General features: G+C 33.4%; 3 protein-coding genes across 4 annotated transcripts; 2 read left to right on the forward strand and 1 right to left on the reverse strand.

Annotated features, from left to right (window-relative positions):
- Nucleotides 1-362: 362 nt before the first annotated feature.
- On the forward strand, nucleotides 363-2,949 carry LOC107060817 (transcription factor bHLH120-like). 2 transcript variants are annotated; one of them, XM_015309164.1, is made up of 3 exons: nucleotides 363-834; nucleotides 1,367-1,664; nucleotides 2,690-2,949. In XM_015309164.1, exons 1-3 carry the CDS (start codon nucleotides 517-519, stop codon nucleotides 2,710-2,712), a joined length of 639 nt encoding a protein of 212 aa, XP_015164650.1. In that variant the 5' UTR covers nucleotides 363-516; the 3' UTR covers nucleotides 2,713-2,949. The 2 variants fall into 2 exon arrangements, with proteins under 2 accessions (XP_015164650.1, XP_015164649.1); XM_015309163.1 differs by having other exon boundaries at nucleotides 371-834; nucleotides 1,367-1,660.
- Nucleotides 2,950-5,701: 2,752 nt separating this feature from the next.
- On the reverse strand, nucleotides 5,702-9,974 carry LOC102587160 (50S ribosomal protein L13, chloroplastic). Its single transcript, XM_006348266.2, has 4 exons — nucleotides 9,677-9,974; nucleotides 7,736-7,921; nucleotides 6,483-6,653; nucleotides 5,702-6,044 (listed from the first exon to the last, which is right to left on the reverse strand). The coding sequence occupies exons 1-4, from the start codon at nucleotides 9,905-9,907 to the stop codon at nucleotides 5,928-5,930; spliced, it is 705 nt and encodes a 234-aa protein (XP_006348328.1). The 5' UTR covers nucleotides 9,908-9,974; the 3' UTR covers nucleotides 5,702-5,927.
- Nucleotides 9,975-10,688: 714 nt separating this feature from the next.
- LOC102583527 (uncharacterized membrane protein sll0875) lies at nucleotides 10,689-15,431 on the forward strand. Its single transcript, XM_006348338.2, has 5 exons — nucleotides 10,689-11,177; nucleotides 12,154-12,407; nucleotides 13,134-13,257; nucleotides 14,465-14,569; nucleotides 14,655-15,431. Exons 1-5 carry the CDS (start codon nucleotides 10,779-10,781, stop codon nucleotides 14,739-14,741), a joined length of 969 nt encoding a protein of 322 aa, XP_006348400.2. The 5' UTR covers nucleotides 10,689-10,778; the 3' UTR covers nucleotides 14,742-15,431.
- Nucleotides 15,432-16,303: the final 872 nt, after the last annotated feature.

A 16,303-nucleotide genomic window follows, 5' to 3' on the forward strand; every position in this document is an offset into this window, starting at 1 on the left:
ACATGAAATTCCACGTCATTTTTAATGACACATATTATTATTGTTTTAATGACACACATTAGAAATTTAAATATTTAAAAATGATGCAATTTACTCATTGACAAATGAAACCAAGTACATGAGCTATAAATCATTTCACTAAAGAAAATTTAAAAGTTAAATTCTTTCTAATATAGAAATGTGATATTCTTTAAGAAAATTTTAATAGTTTAACAAGTTGGCTACTTAAATTTTCCACCTTATAATCCTCCATTATTCCTTTTAATACAACCTTTGAAATTCAAGAAATTTATGAAAATCTTGATTTTCTTTTCTTTTATCCTTTTCTAGGAGCTTCTATCCTTTTTTTACTTTTGTACTGATTCAAACTCACAACCTTAAGTCATCAATTTAGGACCCCCCCTCCCCCCACAATCCCCTCTTATCATTAAAATCTCAGTTAGTTCATCCAATTATAAATAAAACACCAATAAGCACAAATAAAAAAGAAGTCATCTTGATCATAAGAAAAGAATAATGGATGATTTGGAATTAGACTTTGGCCAATTAGATCACTTATTGGATTTTTTTTCTCCTCCTCCTCCTCCTTGTTCTACTGGTACTTTTCATCAAAAACAAGATTCATCAATTATTTCATTACAAACACAAAACTCTAATGATGAAAAGAAGTCAATTATCACCACTACTATTATTGACGATGATCGAATTCAAGATCCCCCTAAAGAGAAAGAGAAGAAGAAAATCATACGCAAAGATGTTGAAAAACAAAGAAGGCGCGATATGGCTAAGCTTTACCAACGTTTGCGCCTTCTTATTCCTTCCAAGTATCTTATGGTATGTATAGCAACAATATTTACATTTAGACGAGTGGTTTGGTATGAAGAAAGATATTTTTCACGAAAAAATTTATATCTAGCAATAATAAAATGTCAGATTTACGATGTACTAGCTTATATTTTTTTATAAAAAAAATCCTAAAAAATTGTTTTCATTCGTACCAAATGGATTCATGATAGTAAATGTGTTATAATTATGATGTTCCTAGTCAAAAATGGATTAATATATAGTCGAACCATATTGTTGTAAATGTACGTGTATAATTTTTTTGGATTAAGTTAGGCTTGTGGTCATTTCTTACCATGATATCATAGCTAGGTTAATTGATCTATCTCAGTTCTTTATTTACCTGATGGTGAGTCTCATGTTAAATTATCCACGCTACAGATATTCAATTTTACATATAAGCTAGAGGATATATTATTAGAGTCTCTAATTGATGCGAAGTCTTAGCCAATTCTCATTTCAAGAATTAGATTTTATGGTAAACCTTATAGTATAAATCTAATTTTTTTTTATGATGATATAGGGAAAGAGAGCTATATCTGATCATCTAGAAGAGATTGTGGATTATGTAAAAGACTTGAAGGAGAACATAGAGGATTTGGAAAGAAAAAGAGAAAAGTTGAAAAATACTATTTATAGTGATGATGATGAAGATAAAATAATAGTGAAATTATGCAATGATCAAGTGGAAATTTCAATAAAGGGAGGGCTTTCTCTATCAAAAGTGCTTAAAGTTCTTGTGAAAGAAGGACTTATGGTTAATAGTTGTGTTTCCTCAATAGTTGATCACAATCTTCATCACATTATTCAATCTAAGGTAAGTAAGTTACTTAATCTTCTCTTTACTCAATTTTCAACTCTGCGTGTACATTTTATTTTCCTTTCGAAAGAGAAACTAAGTAACAAAAATCAGCTCGATCAACTCAAATCAAGCGAGGGAATAAAATCTCAACAATATTAATTTTGTGGAACAATAATTAGTAGTTTAACTAATTTGATGTATAATCAACCAAATTCAATCATCAATGGAACTTGCAAAAAAAAAAAAAAAAAAATGGGGGGGGGGGGGGGGGGGTTGCCATAAATATATATACTCCCTATGTCCCTAATTACTTGTCCATTTTTCCTTTCATAGTTGTCCCTAGTTACTTGTCCATTTTGACAAATCAAGAAAGAACAATTTTTTTTACCTATTATACCCTCAATTAAATGATTAATTACTTTGAAAAATGTAGAACTTTTCATCCACTTCATAATTAATAGGGTAAAATGATAAACTCACTATGTCATTTATTATTTTCTTAATTGGTGTGTCAATTCAAAAGTAGACAAGTAATTAGGAACATATGGAGTATTATAATACGAATCAAATAAAAGAAAATAAATAATAGTAGTAATAAATAAATGGTTAATCATAAAACTAAGAGGAAGAATCAAATGACTAGACATTGTTTGACCTATACGCACTAAAAATAAGGCAGATTATTTGTTACTGCAAATACATAAATAATTTGAATGATACTACATTTTTATTAGTTTATTTAAAAGTAATGACATATTTTTATATTATAAAATAATAAATTTTAGACTACGCATTTTTCCTCGGGTGAATAAACCTTTGTAGATACATAAATGTTGTTGCAGGTTTATGGTCATAAATTTCAAAATTTTATAGATACATAAATCTTATGATATTTGTGAGACCACAAAAAAAAGGTTTAAAATTTTTTATTATTAAATTTAATCTTAAAATAAACTATGTTGCATAAATTAAATTAAAAACAAGGTTGATTTTATGTATAGTGAAAGTACTGAACATATATATTTGGAACTTATTTATGTGCAGGTGAATACAAGAGGGGATTTTGATCTTGCAATGCTACAATCCAAGTTGATGAGTTTATCGTAGGCATAGTTTTCGATTATTTTTTTTTTGGATTTGGCACTTTTTTGTTCGGTACATATTTAAATTATTGTTCATTCTAATTTTCTTTTTGAACTTGATAATTTTAAAACTTTTACCATGTGAACGTTGACATGTCTGAGTGTGAATACACTTACTTTTAAGCATGTGAAAAAGAATTACAAAATAGTAACAATTTTTAAGTGGGGTACTTTTAGCTTTTTAATTGCGACATAATCATATACGTAAAATGGTTTATTTGTTCCAAATTGTGTGACTTCTTACTTCTTCTTAATAAATATATCACACATATTTTATTCCAACTTTAAATTTTTGTATTTCTTATTTAGGTGCAACATGTTATTTGTTTCAATGGTGTATTTCTTCTTTTTCGATTCAAATATCTTTAAATACGTAAATTGTTTTAGCCAAAATAATAAATTCCATCATCTTTAACCATATAAACAATTTTAGCCAAAATAATAAAAAAAAAAATTGCGTATTTCTTTATTTTAGACCAACTTCTTTTAATGGCCTAAATAATGCAATTTCAAACAGATTCTTTAACAAATTTATCACAAAAAATGATTTAAAAAATAATGTATTTTATAACATAAAAGAGATGTTTAAATATTAAAAAGAATATCAAATGAACAGAAAATGTTCATGTGACACTGAATGTAACGTACCCTTTTGGAGAGACCATTTAAGGAGTGAACATTCGACATAAGATGCCAAAGTTTAGTAAAGTATCCAATTATTAAGACTTTATCTTATAAATTGTGAATTATTTTTATTTATTTTTCCTCCTGTGTTCCTCTATCGTTTCAATTATTGTTTTTTGAGTGGATCGTAATAGACTTGTCAATTTCATATTTGTGCTATCTTTTCACTTTAAAACAGAGTGTTTAATTTATACTATTCAATATTTTAAAGAAAAAAAAACTCTAATAAGCATGAATTGATGACAAAAAACATGACCCTCAGGTATAATCGAATTTTTTTAAATCAGAGATCTCGGGTTTGAGTCTTGAATATGGAAATATTGTGATAGAGCGCGTTTTCTTCTAAATGAGGCCTTATGTGACACAAATTAAGAATAATCGAACTCTAATACAAGTATCAAATATCGAATGGTTAAAAAAAAAAATGGATCTTTCAATTTGCAATTAGAGCAATCAAACTTGGTTAGATAGATAACGTTTTTCTCCACTTATGTACCTAACCCCTTGTCGTTAAACCTTTGACAATAATTGTACATTAAAGAGTTGTTGGGTAGTTTATTGAGTAGAGTTAAGTAGCTATTTTAATGATATATATATAAGAATTAGTTGTGAGAATTTATGTATTACTTTATGGTAGGAATAATTATGACAGAATTTATTTATTTACATATTAGTCATTCTATCATTTATCTTGAATAAAATACTTATTAATTTTAAAGAAAAGATAAATTAACACCTAAAGTTATTTTGAATTTTCAAAAAGACACACCTTAACTTTGCAGGTGTTTTACTATCCCCGTGAAACATTTCAAATCACAATACATACACTATTTTTACACAGCTTGTATTCTATATGCATGAGTGTGTCTCACCCCCATTTTTTCCTACCCATTTAGTAAAGATCAGATAAAATCCTGACTCATTCACATTTTAATCTTGACCTGCTCCATTTAACCCTAAACTCCTTTCCGATTTTCACTTTATGTTCTCTCTTTTATGATTAAAACACTAAAGTATTTCAATAGTCAAAACAAATTTGCTTTGCGGTGATAATTTCTTGTATAATGGAGTCAAAACGAAGAAGTGAAGGCTCACATGTTAATGACTTCTTGATTTGAATGCAAATTTTAATTTAAAAAATCTTTTTATATAGTAGTATTTTTTTGAAAAATCGTCGATGTAATATTTGTTGTTATTTTCTTCTTGGTTATGTATTATTTATGTGTATGTAGTGTTAGTTTAGGACTTATCTGAGTTTGAATGTTTTTTTCACTTATTTATGTTGAAATTTGTCAATTTCACTTTCAGAATTTGCAAATTAGTTGATTTCATAACTTTTTTTTTAAAAAAATAAACTGAATTTAGTAAAGCTAAAAGATTTTTTTTTATTTATTTATTTAAAGGAGGGCTCCTGGGCCCTGGCCCATTTTATTAAGCTAGAAGAAAAGTTTGTTGTGGATGGACAATTTTTTTTTATGGTTGTAGATGGGAAAGCTTTTCAACATCTATGGATGGAGGTTTTGAAGAAGATGGGAAGTGAGTCTCTTAATGAAGAAGAAAATTCAAATTGACAGTACCACGTGGTATTTTTACATTGGTTTGAGGTGTATTTTTACTCTTCCATACGCCCATCAAACGTGTGAACACAAATGTTAAGATGGATCAAAAGTGTTTTATTTATTGTGATTTGAAGTGATTTCATGGGGTAATAAGACTCCCACAAATTTTAGGTGTTTTTTTGAAAATTCGAGACAACTTCATTTGTCACTTTGTCTCTTTTCTTTTAATTTTATACAAAGTCTTAACCAATTACCAAACATGATATTACTTGATTGGTCGTGGGGGTGGGGGATTACACTTAGTGGCGGAGCCACATGTAGTTGAGGGGTGTCGACCGACACCCCTTCGTTGGAAAATTACTGTGTAGCTAGAATAAAAACATTATATATATAAATATATATATATATAGACACTCCTTGAATTCTATGCGATTTTACTTCTTTATATTTTGACACCCCTTAGTCGAAGTTCTGGCTCCGCCACTGATTACACTAACAAGTCTAATTAGTCTTCTAATTATACCATCTGGCGTCATTTGTGAAATAATGGCATATGTAGGGCAACTAAGTAACGTTAAGGAGGTTCGAGCCACCCGAATGGGCCCTGCCGTGCACATCCAGAGTTAATGGGGGCTCAAATACAGGCTCCGAACACCGAATGAGAAATGAAGTGACAGTAAGGGCATAGTTAAGCCAAACTATAAACGGAGGTCAAAATATTGCGAATTTTGCATACAAAACAGAAACCAGAAGATGAATGCTCATTTGCTTAACAAACCTACACAAACAAGAGCTCTGGAATCAAATAAATTTGTACTGGACAACAAAAAACAGCTGGAAATGGGAAATGAGAAGCTGCAGGCTGATCTCTCAATGGCATTTCATGGAAACTGGAGTTCACCGTTGCTTTTGTATTCTCTTGTCTCGTATAGGCAACTCGATTGGCTTCTGTGCGTCATGAGGATGATCTGGACCCTCATACACCTTAAGATGGTTAAACAATTGTCTACCAAGCTGCACAAACAGAAATGTAAAACAATTTAGAACTGGTTCATTTAAAGAAAATAGAAGAGAAAGTGAGGAAAAGTTTTCTTGTTTTCCTCTCATCTCTCTTGTCAAACAAAAAAAGGATTTTTTTCCTGCCCTTTGAACGAGTGGTAGGGGTAAAGTCGGCGGTATTATGAATAACCTCCCTTTTAAGCCGAGGGTCTATCAGAAACAACTTCTCTACCCTTCAAAGGTAGGGGTAAGCTCGGCGGGATTACACTTTGTATGTTGTTGAAATGCTAGAGGAAATGGAATTTTAGTATGGGAGTCCCAAACTCTGATACTCCTAGTCCAACATGATAAGGACACTGTGCAATATCTCCTTGGTTTAATTGACACAGCAGAGAAACATCAATATAGGTCATTGAGTGAATGGAATCTCTACAAAAGGTAACACAGACTTACCCTCCCTTTAGGGAGCATGCCACGGACAGCATGCTCAAGGATTCTTTCTGGAATTCTCTGTTGAAGTTGATCAAAAGTCTCTACTGTCATCCCACCAGGTCTTCCTGAGTGCCTCCTGTAAAGCTTTTGGTTTCTCTTCTTCCCAGATACAGCAACCTTTTCAGCATTAACCTTTTGATGTTCAATTACAAAGACAATTGCTCAGATACTAAAGCAACCGTGCAATAGCAGATAGTTTACATTTAAAGGAGATCAGGATAATTTAACCGTTATCGAGTGAAATTACCAACTCAATGATGAAATGGACACGTATCAAGCAGGCAGAAGACATAAATTGACAGCATCCATATTCTATTACTTAGGTGACTTCGGAAGGCGGCATTAGAAGTGTCTTACGAATTCCATCCCAGTAAAGAGATAATAGAAGGAATGGGCAGGAAATGAGCATCACCAAGGTTCTTATGCACAGAGATCTCAACATAGTTGAACATAAAATATGCATAATGCAAAACCATATAATAATCAACAATATTCAAATAGGAGGAAAAGAGAAAGGATAAGGAGAGCGGGTGGACCTCTAAATAGAAATCACATTCCATTCTTAATAAACCTATAGAAGCAGAGTGATCTGCATATCAAAAAATTGGTGGCACACCTTAGAATCAATATCATACTGATATGAAGATCAAACTGTCTGGATATCATGAATTTTTTTTATCGGATATCCTCGAAGGGACCTGTTGCACTTTTTCTTTTAAAAAGAAATGGTTCCAAAGGGAAGAAATCTTAAGGTTTGCTTGAATAGAAAATTAAAAGAGCACAAAAATACTTCCAAATTTCTTAAACCAGACCTATATAAATTGAAAAACTTATACGTAAATATTCTATATAAGCTGGGGGAACTGGAAGAGAAAAGATATTGCCACTTGAACAATTATGAAAAAGGAAGAACATTGCAAAATGAAGAAACCTTCAGAGAATGCATGTGGTAGCGTAAAGGTATGGTGGATTCGCCACTTATCATGATAATGTAAAAGGGAAAAAAAAATCAATTCCCACATCATATTTTCATGGCCTATTACCAACTATCAAAGTCTTTTAAGACTACATGTCCTATATTCTATTAAGAATCAAAGAGAGGCCTTAATAGAACCAGAAAGTCCTAATACGAAAAGTAGGACTTGTCCGGTTGTCTCTTCTTCTTTCTAATCACAATGCAGAGAAATGAACAAGCATTTAGCACAGGAACATACCACTATTACAAATGCACCCATATCCACACTTGGAGTGTACGTTGCCAGATTCTTCCCTCTGATATGTATTGCTATAGTTGATGCCAATCTTCCAAGAATTTTATCGGTGGCATCAACAATGTACCAAGGTTTGTCTGTGTTCACATGGTCTGCACCCTTGGGATACCATGTTTCATTCCAAATGTCCTGGATGCAGGAAAAACACAATGACATCCATCAGATAAAAACTCTTCTATGCACTCATTAAGATCAAAAGTTATGTCGAACCACTGAAGCATAATTAAAGCAAGGAAATATGTTCTTTGTTAAGTTCACTTCTCAAAAGCACTGCCCCACAGCCTTTCCCCCTTTTGTTTTCCTTTAAATGCTGCCTGAGCTTTTAATCGCCACAAGTCGGTGATAATTGCTCTACATTAGTTTGATATGGCCCTTGACATCTCGTATTTCAGGTATCAGAAGAACCATTGACGCATTATCAACAGAAGCTAGCATAGGTAGTCGGGATTATAGAAGAAATGGGACAGCAGATTTTGCGGTAGTTCTGTATTTTACTGCTTTCCACATCAAGTAGTATATTGTGGGCAAGAGAAGAAATAAACGCCGAGGTACAATAAGAAGTAATCAAAGATATCAACGGTAAGGTTCTGACCAACAGAAAAAGTACCTCTAAAACAACTAACTGGAAGCTTAACTCAATCGTGATTCTCAATGAACTTAAAGCATGGTATTTGTGCCAACAACCTAGGTTTCAACTCTCACCTATAGTTCTCCTCTAAATCACAAACATAGCAAATTCTGCCCAAAAAATACAGATATAACAACTTGCTGAAAACAACCCCAAGCAAAGTTTAATTGAACACCAAATTAAGAAGAAAGCTGAAGTCTTTTACAAGTTAAATGTCGAAAACAAAGTACTCCTATGAACCAAGAAGAAAAAAGGATAGTCTATAAAATTATCTAACTGGAAGCTGAGCTCAATTCTTGATTTTCAATTGAACTTAAAAGCAGGGTATATGTGTCAAGTTCATAGGTTTCAATCTGATCTATAAATCTCTTCTTAATCGCAAACTTAGCAAATTCGCCCCAAAACTAAATAGATAACATCTTGCTCAAAACAACCCTGAGCAAAGTCCAAGCCCATACCAAATTAAGATGAAAGTTGAAATCTTTTACACTTTTAATGTGGAAAACTAAGTACTCTTATGACTCAAGAAGAAAAAAGGATAGTCTATAAAATTATCAATTTTCACAATAACCCGAATATCCCAGAAAAAGTACCTGTACTGGAAGCTGAGCTCAATTCTTGATTCTCAATGAATTCAAAGCAGTAGTAGTCAAGCGTTGTCTAGTTTTCCCTATCAGATGTATTAGTATTACTCTCCTACTATCTTATTCTTCGACTTTTTATCACGTGTTTGTTTCTATTACCTTTTGCTTAGGTTATCATATTACTTGTTATTGCTACTGTTTTTTCCTCCATTATTTTCAACATGGGTTTCTTCACTACTGTATTTCCTTTTCGGCCGAGGGTCCTTCAGAAATAGACTCCCTAATTTCACAAGGTGTAATGAAGCATACACACTACCTCCTCAGACCCCACTTGTCGGACTATATTGACTATGTTGTATATGTGCCAGCTACCTAGGTTTCAAATTTCAACTCTGACCTATACTTCTCTTCTTAATCACAAACATAGCAAATTCTCCCCAAAACTAAATATATCTCAAAACAACCCTGAGCCTTAAAGTTCAAATGCATATCAAATTAAGACAAAAGTTCAAGTCTTTTACACCTTAAATGACTAAACTTAAGTACAGAAGAGAAAAGGGTAGTCTATAAAATCCTCAATTTTCACAATAACCCAAAAATCCCAAAGCAAAAAAAGCAAAATCAAGACAAGTAATCAACAAAAAAGATAAAAGAAAAGTAGTAAATACTTACAGGGCCATTAATTTCAGAGTCTTCAAACATCCATCTTTGTTCCAGAGGAACAAGTGCTGTCTTTTCTTGACAACAAATTTGAGTAGCTCGATGGGTCTTAGCAACAACAATGGAGGGCTTTGAAGAGATGGAGAAACCCAAGAAAAGGGTCTTATTGGGAGAGGAAGAGAAGGTTTTTGCCGGTGAATGTGAGGCAAATATTACAGAAGAAGAAGAGCATTGCACAGCCATGGAAAATGGCTGCAATGGTATAAAGTGGATAAGAGAAAAAAAGATAGCAGGGGGGTTTATTTTTATTCTTATAACTTACTAATATATTATGAGCAAAATATTCAAACAAAGTAATTCCTCTATTTTACTTTGCTTGATTCAAAGTGAAAATTGGTATGAATTTAGATATAATTTTTTTTATTATTTATCTTAATTATTATTTGGTCAAAAATATTTTCTTTGATCATAATTTTGTAAAAATATTTTAAATAATTAACTACTTTTAAAAAAAAAAATCAAATTTGTATTGAGAATAGACCTATTTACTTATTAGTCTTTAATAAACATCTTGTCCTTAGGCTCGTAAGTATCTCACTCAACTTATTGATTTCATCTTCAAGCACCAAAGCTGGAAAATAATGGGGCTCAATTATTTAAATTTGTCCGAGAAATCTCATTTTGAGGATAAATGTTTCTTATTAAATGTAATTTAATGAAAATTATTTAACAGAAACAATATTGAAGTAGAGAGGTTCTCCATTGACATATGCAGTTAATACATAAATAATGAGAGAATATTTTATCGACGCAAATTTAGAGCCCTAATTATCGATTCATGAATCCAATAATTTTTTTTGAACATATATATATGAAAAAGTTTATTAAATATTGATGATTATTTGTTCTTAAGTATTACTTTAATATTAACTTAAGTTCATCGTAGGAATTAAAAATTTTGGGGTTACTAATGACACACAATTCAAAATCCAAGGATCTAATGTGCAAATTACCCCAACAAAGAACCTTAGTTCCGGTTCCAGTGACTCACGGTTTATTGACGACTCCACGGCTTCCGGAGTCTTACGTGAGAAGCTCTAAAACTTCTTTAAAAATGGCTTTTTCAACTCTTTCAATGCCAAGACTTCCATTACTTCTCCATTTTCAAAGACCAAAGCTTTCATTTTTAACCTCAAATCTCCAAACCCCATTTGACCAATTTCCTCATTTGTCAACTCTAAACCCTAGACATCATCAGAGATCATCAATGAAAGTACAAGCATCAGTGTCTGATCTTGGAATTGTCGAAAGAGCAATTCAATTGGTCCAATCTTCACCACCCACGTGGCAATCTGCTTTGCTGAGTAATATCATAATCTTTACTTTGGGTTCTCCACTTTTAGTCTCTGGTTTGTCACTTTCTGGTATTGGGGCTGCTTTCTTGCTTGGTACTCTTACTTGGAGAGCTTTTGGGTCTTCTGGGTTTCTTCTTGTTGCCACATATTTTGTTATTGTAAGTAAAAATTTGAACTTTGTTAGTGTAAGTGTTGTTTTGAGGATTCTACTTTGTATAAATTATGCTTATGTATATTTTAGATCAATGGGAAAATGAAGTAGAATACTTAATCATGAATGCTTGCTTGCAAATCCCTCTTTCTTTGTTTTGTTAGTGGAACCTTATTAGCAAACATGAAAATGTATTGATATTAACCGATCTAGATTGTCGAATTAGGTCTCACTCCCCACGAGCTAGCTTAAAGGGAGTAGGATTGACCAAGCCATATAACTCATCCCTCAGCGATGTACTATATTTCTCTTCAACCTCGCAATGCCAAGACCATTTTCTGAAGTAGAGCATGTACATTCATGGACCGCAGGGTGATCCCCCCTCGATTGGTGTGGGGGCCACATTCGATGGGCTTAGCTCTAATATCATGTCAAAGAAATGGATCTTGAGTCTAACTCAGCTTCAAAAGCTAACTCATGAATGTACACGCTCCAGTCCGGAAAAGGGTTTGGGCGTGAAGGGGTTGTTGAAGAGAAATATACGACATCGGTGAGAAATGAGATTCTTGGACTCCTTATAATTTATATAGCTTTGGCAGGCGTCCTCCCTCTTGAGCTAGCTTGTGGGGATGAGTTAGATCCAAGATCCATTTGTGAATGTGGTATCAGTGCAGTCAAAGGTACTGGGATCTAATCTAACTGTCACCCATTATCAAAACATATTTTCCACGTGTTTGGCTCATGAAAAAAGAAAAGAATCAAGCCCACACGTGAGGGGGCCTGTTGAGAATATAATAAATGTGTGCTCTCTCCAACAACTTAATATTTGAGATGAGAGTCACACACTTCAACATAGCTAATCTCTGGGATGTCTTTCGAGTGGAAATAATGATGGATATTATTGGCATATGCTGTCCTGCTTAGGCTGATGATTCTGATAAAAAAATGTTTGGATTCTTGGACTAATAAGTTAAACCAAACAGGGCACAGCTGTGACTAAGGTGAAAATGGCTCAGAAAGAGGCTCAAGGGGTTGCAGAGAAGAGGAAAGGAAGGAGAGGACCTGGAAGTGTGATAGGCTCCAGTGCAGCCGGTTGTGTTTGTGCATTCTTATCAATTAATGGTGTTGGTGGGGAGGCATTTACTCGCCTGTGGGAACTTGCATTTGTAGCCAGTTTCTGTACCAAGTTGAGTGATACTGTCTCGAGTGAGATAGGAAAGGCATATGGCAAAACTACGTGAGTACAGCCTCTTCACCTCTGGCTAAATACTAAGAATTTGATGTACTGAAAACAGTGACTTGTTTACGTAGAAACTGGAAATACATTCTTTAATTGTTTCTGGAATTCTGTTAATTCTCAGGTATAAATTAGTGAAAAACACGCTAAAGGTATTTTACATGTCAACTGAAAATTTATCCTTTGAAAACCCAAGGACTTGTAAAAGTCTCATAAGTTTGTAGTATTGCCAGTCGGGGCAGCTTGCATGTACCTCTACTATTTCACTGGATACTTGCTACCTCCCACCAAAGATGTACCGGTTAACACCACCTATCAAGGCTTAGTAGATGGGAAGAAATCACCTGGTATTTTTTTTTGTTTCAGTTGGGATTTGAATCATGGTCTCCAATGTTTGCACTTTGTACCCGCTTCGTTGACCACTAAGCCACGCCCATAGGTGCTAGAATTGCCTGTCAGTATTGCAGCATGCAATTTTACATAATTTAGTTTTCATCAGTTAGGTGCGTGATGAGCTCTGTGACTTAACACTTTTGTGGAGTGTGGACTGCTATTTGTAGTCATATACAATTTTGGATAGTACTAGCTACAAAGTTTATCTCCTTTGGAAGGAAATCGTAAGCAACTCAGACCACTTCTCGCTCTTTTTTCCTCAATTCTATCATCAGCTGGAGCAGATGACTCTCTTTAAGAATTGTCTGCTGAGTACTTGCACAACAATTGCAGGTATCTTGTCACCACATTCAAGGTAGTGCCTCGGGGAACTGAAGGGGCTGTGAGTGCTGAGGGAACCTTAGCTGGGCTTCTTGCTTCAGTTCTCCTTGCTTTTGTTGGTTATCTAAAGGGTCAGGTATGCCTTCCATAAATGGTTCTAAATTTTGAAACTTTTTGCTTTGTGGCTATATGGTTTCTGTTTTATAAAGTACAATAATCTGGAGATACTAGTCTATAATGGGATTAAGGATGTGGAAACAAAAATGTCACGTTTAATTTTTTTGCATCTAGGTTCTATTATATAACTCTTAAGTCCCTGAGGTCTACAATGGTCCAGGTTGAGGCCATTAAAGAATTTTGGTGATCAGAAATGTTGGAGAAAAAATTGGGAACAAAATGCATTGAAATTGTTGTGGGGAGTAGCTGTAATAGAATTTTGGTATAGGGAGTAGTTGGAGAAGAAAGTGTTGGACTTCTTTAAAAGAAAGGAAGTGTTGGACTAACTGTGGGCACTATTGCGGGCTCAATGGGATGGGATTCATGTTTTCACGGGACTTTTTGGCTTATTGCTTGAGGTTGTGAGGAAGGAAGGATTGTCTTTTTGCTGTACTAGCATAATATATTGTTTGTGATGTTGAAGTATTTCGTCTACCCTCAATTAATGTGGAACGTTCTGCCTATCAGTATCTAATCTGGCGAGGATTGAAGGTTATGACTTATGAGTCTCATAGCACTCTTGATAGTTTCCAAGTTATCATAGTTTTTTATTGTATTTTAAACTTATAGATGTATCCTTTTGAAGCCTTGTTGATAGAATCATAAAGAGTGTAATTGAAAGTGGTTGCATTGTTTTAGCAATCCTATTCTTCTCCTTTCCCTTCTAGGATTTGTGTGAACATATTGAGTTTTTCGTGCTATGAAGGTGTGCAAGGCTGGAGTGATAATTATGTGTAGTGTTTCAGACAAAGAGGGTACTAACTAATTTTCAGACAAAGTGAGTACTAACTATTTTTCTATCCAAATATACTATGACATGGGTGATTTTCGATGAAGGTAAATCCTTGCATTATATCACCTGATTGGCTGATATCTTAGCAAATGTTTAGGGCTGAGCACCCGAGGCAGGGAGATTTCCATGGTTTTAGCCCATCTAGAATATCTTTATTTTATTTTGGATCAGTTAACTGTGGAAACATTCACTACATCTATAGCTTTGTCATTGCCCGTGCTGAGAGACAAATACAATACCATTTATTCTACTCTCTTCATTATTTCGTTTATTACTTTGATTCAACTTTTAGGAAGACCTATTCCGTATTCTGACCAGAATTATTTTTTTCCAGATTAACATACCTGGGGCTGCGATATGTGTAATAGCTGCCCAGATAGCAAACTTTGGTGAAAGTCTAATAGGCGCTTCATTTCAAGAGAAAGAAGGATTTCGTTGGGTATGTACTTTTCTGAACAGATGTCTTAACGTTTACTCAGAGATGTTAAGTAATTCACTCACCTTTTTTGTCCCTTGATGTTCAGCTCAACAATGATGTTGTCAACGTCATCAACATATCCTTGGGAAGTATCTTGGCCGTCCTAATGCAGAAAATAATACTCCAAAGTTAGCGAACTTAAATCTATGCACATACTTGGTAGTGTGGAGCTTGAATTCCCACCTTTCATTGCATACAGAGTGGAACATATTGTCGAGACATAAAAGAGACCAGCAATGGGACTTAGAGGGGGACAGAATCATCTGAGCTAGAAACGAAGACTTGTTAGAATATTTATGTTGTTAATAGTTGAGAAACAATTCTGATATGTCACTCCTCAACTCTACCAAATTATTTCAGTGGCAAATGTATTGTTTCCAATAGTGTTGTACACAGTTATATTTGGTTACTCACTAAGTAGTTTATGTAAGATCCTAGGCATAATACAGAAACGTGTCCTTTAACTTGGCTTCAACTAATATCTATGCTCTCCAACCTTGGTTGTGTACAAATAGACACAAACTTACATAAAATTGAACAAATAAACACACATGTTCTGCGAGGTATAATACACGTAGAACATGAAATGCGTATATAAGGCATGTGTTTACTTGTTTAACTTTATACAAGTTTGAATGCTACTGTACCTACCAAAAGTTAGAGGACAGAGATTAGATTAAATCAAGTTAAATGGCACACTTATGTATTACGTCAAGATCCAAATTGTAAGTACTTGTAGATTACTAATTTGAATAGAATTAGTGTCAGAGACTCATTACAGATGTATTCTTATTTATAGTATAACAAAGAAGCAATTTTTTTTTTCCAATTTCTGTTTAATAATTCTGTCTCAGCAAGACAAATCAAACTATGTAATTGTCTTTTACCTAAATACACTTGCTTGAGAATCCACATGTTTATTCTTTTTTTGTAGTTGAAGCAATTGTCTCTTTCGAGCCATCCAATTTGGAAGATTTAAAAGTTAAAAAAAAAAGTATATAAAAAGATATGTTGAATGTGTGATAATATATAGGGAAAATTAACGATTATAATTTTTAAAATATGGTTAAGGAAAACTTACGTGGAAGCATCGATTCCCCAAAGAGGATGCAACAAGACAAACTTATCACTTCCTCCCGTTCACTTTACTTGTCGTTGTTAAAATTAGATAGTTTAAAATTAGTTATCATACGCCTTTATCCTTCTTCACTTATATATTATATATAATTTACATACGACAAATTCATATATGTGTTGTGATGCGTGCGTCTAACTAACGTATCACTTGTTTCATTCACCGACGAAGTTAAGAGTGTTACATATATTATATATTATGATGTATCGGCTAATGATGTTCAACTAATCACCCATCACTTTATGTATCTCTGCTACTAGACTTTCACTCTCATTACTATTCACACCCTCTCTTCGAAAAAACAAAAGTACCTTGTATAACGAAGTAAAAAATTCTTATTGTTAGAAATTTTAACTCCGTCACTAATGCTGAATTCTTATTTCTTACTATGAACTTTAGAATGTTTATTATTATGGTGATTGGTATTAGTGTTTTCTAATTATTTGAAAGGGGGTTCAAACCTACTGTGAAAAACATTTACACAGTCTTTCTCTTATCGCTGAACCGTCAATCAATTTTATTAGAGGTTCACAAGTTAATATATATATATATATATATAT

This window comes from Solanum tuberosum, unplaced genomic scaffold (genome assembly GCF_000226075.1).
Source record: "Solanum tuberosum cultivar DM 1-3 516 R44 unplaced genomic scaffold, SolTub_3.0 scf00096, whole genome shotgun sequence".
Classification (NCBI taxonomy): Eukaryota; Viridiplantae; Streptophyta; class Magnoliopsida; order Solanales; family Solanaceae; genus Solanum; species Solanum tuberosum.

Bases quoted from the DNA above. Each gene is read 5' to 3' on its own strand.
- LOC102587160 (XM_006348266.2), bottom strand. From the start codon at position 9,907: ATGGCTGTGCAATGCTCTTCTTCTTCTGTAATATTTGCCTCACATTCA. The intron at 7,922-9,676 runs GTAAGTATTTAC...TCCTGCATCCAG, and splicing joins ACTCTGAAATTAATGGCCCT to GACATTTGGAATGAAACATG. The intron at 6,654-7,735 runs GTATGTTCCTGT...GAACATCAAAAG, and splicing joins TGGGTGCATTTGTAATAGTG to GTTAATGCTGAAAAGGTTGC.
- LOC107060817 (XM_015309163.1), top strand. From the start codon at position 517: ATGGATGATTTGGAATTAGACTTTGGCCAATTAGATCACTTATTGGAT. The intron at 835-1,366 runs GTATGTATAGCA...ATGATGATATAG, and splicing joins TTCCTTCCAAGTATCTTATG to GGAAAGAGAGCTATATCTGA. The intron at 1,661-2,689 runs GTAAGTAAGTTA...ATTTATGTGCAG, and splicing joins ATCACATTATTCAATCTAAG to GTGAATACAAGAGGGGATTT.
- LOC102583527 (XM_006348338.2), top strand. From the start codon at position 10,779: ATGGCTTTTTCAACTCTTTCAATGCCAAGACTTCCATTACTTCTCCAT. The intron at 12,408-13,133 runs GTGAGTACAGCC...CAACAATTGCAG, and splicing joins AAGGCATATGGCAAAACTAC to GTATCTTGTCACCACATTCA. The intron at 13,258-14,464 runs GTATGCCTTCCA...ATTTTTTTCCAG, and splicing joins TTGGTTATCTAAAGGGTCAG to ATTAACATACCTGGGGCTGC.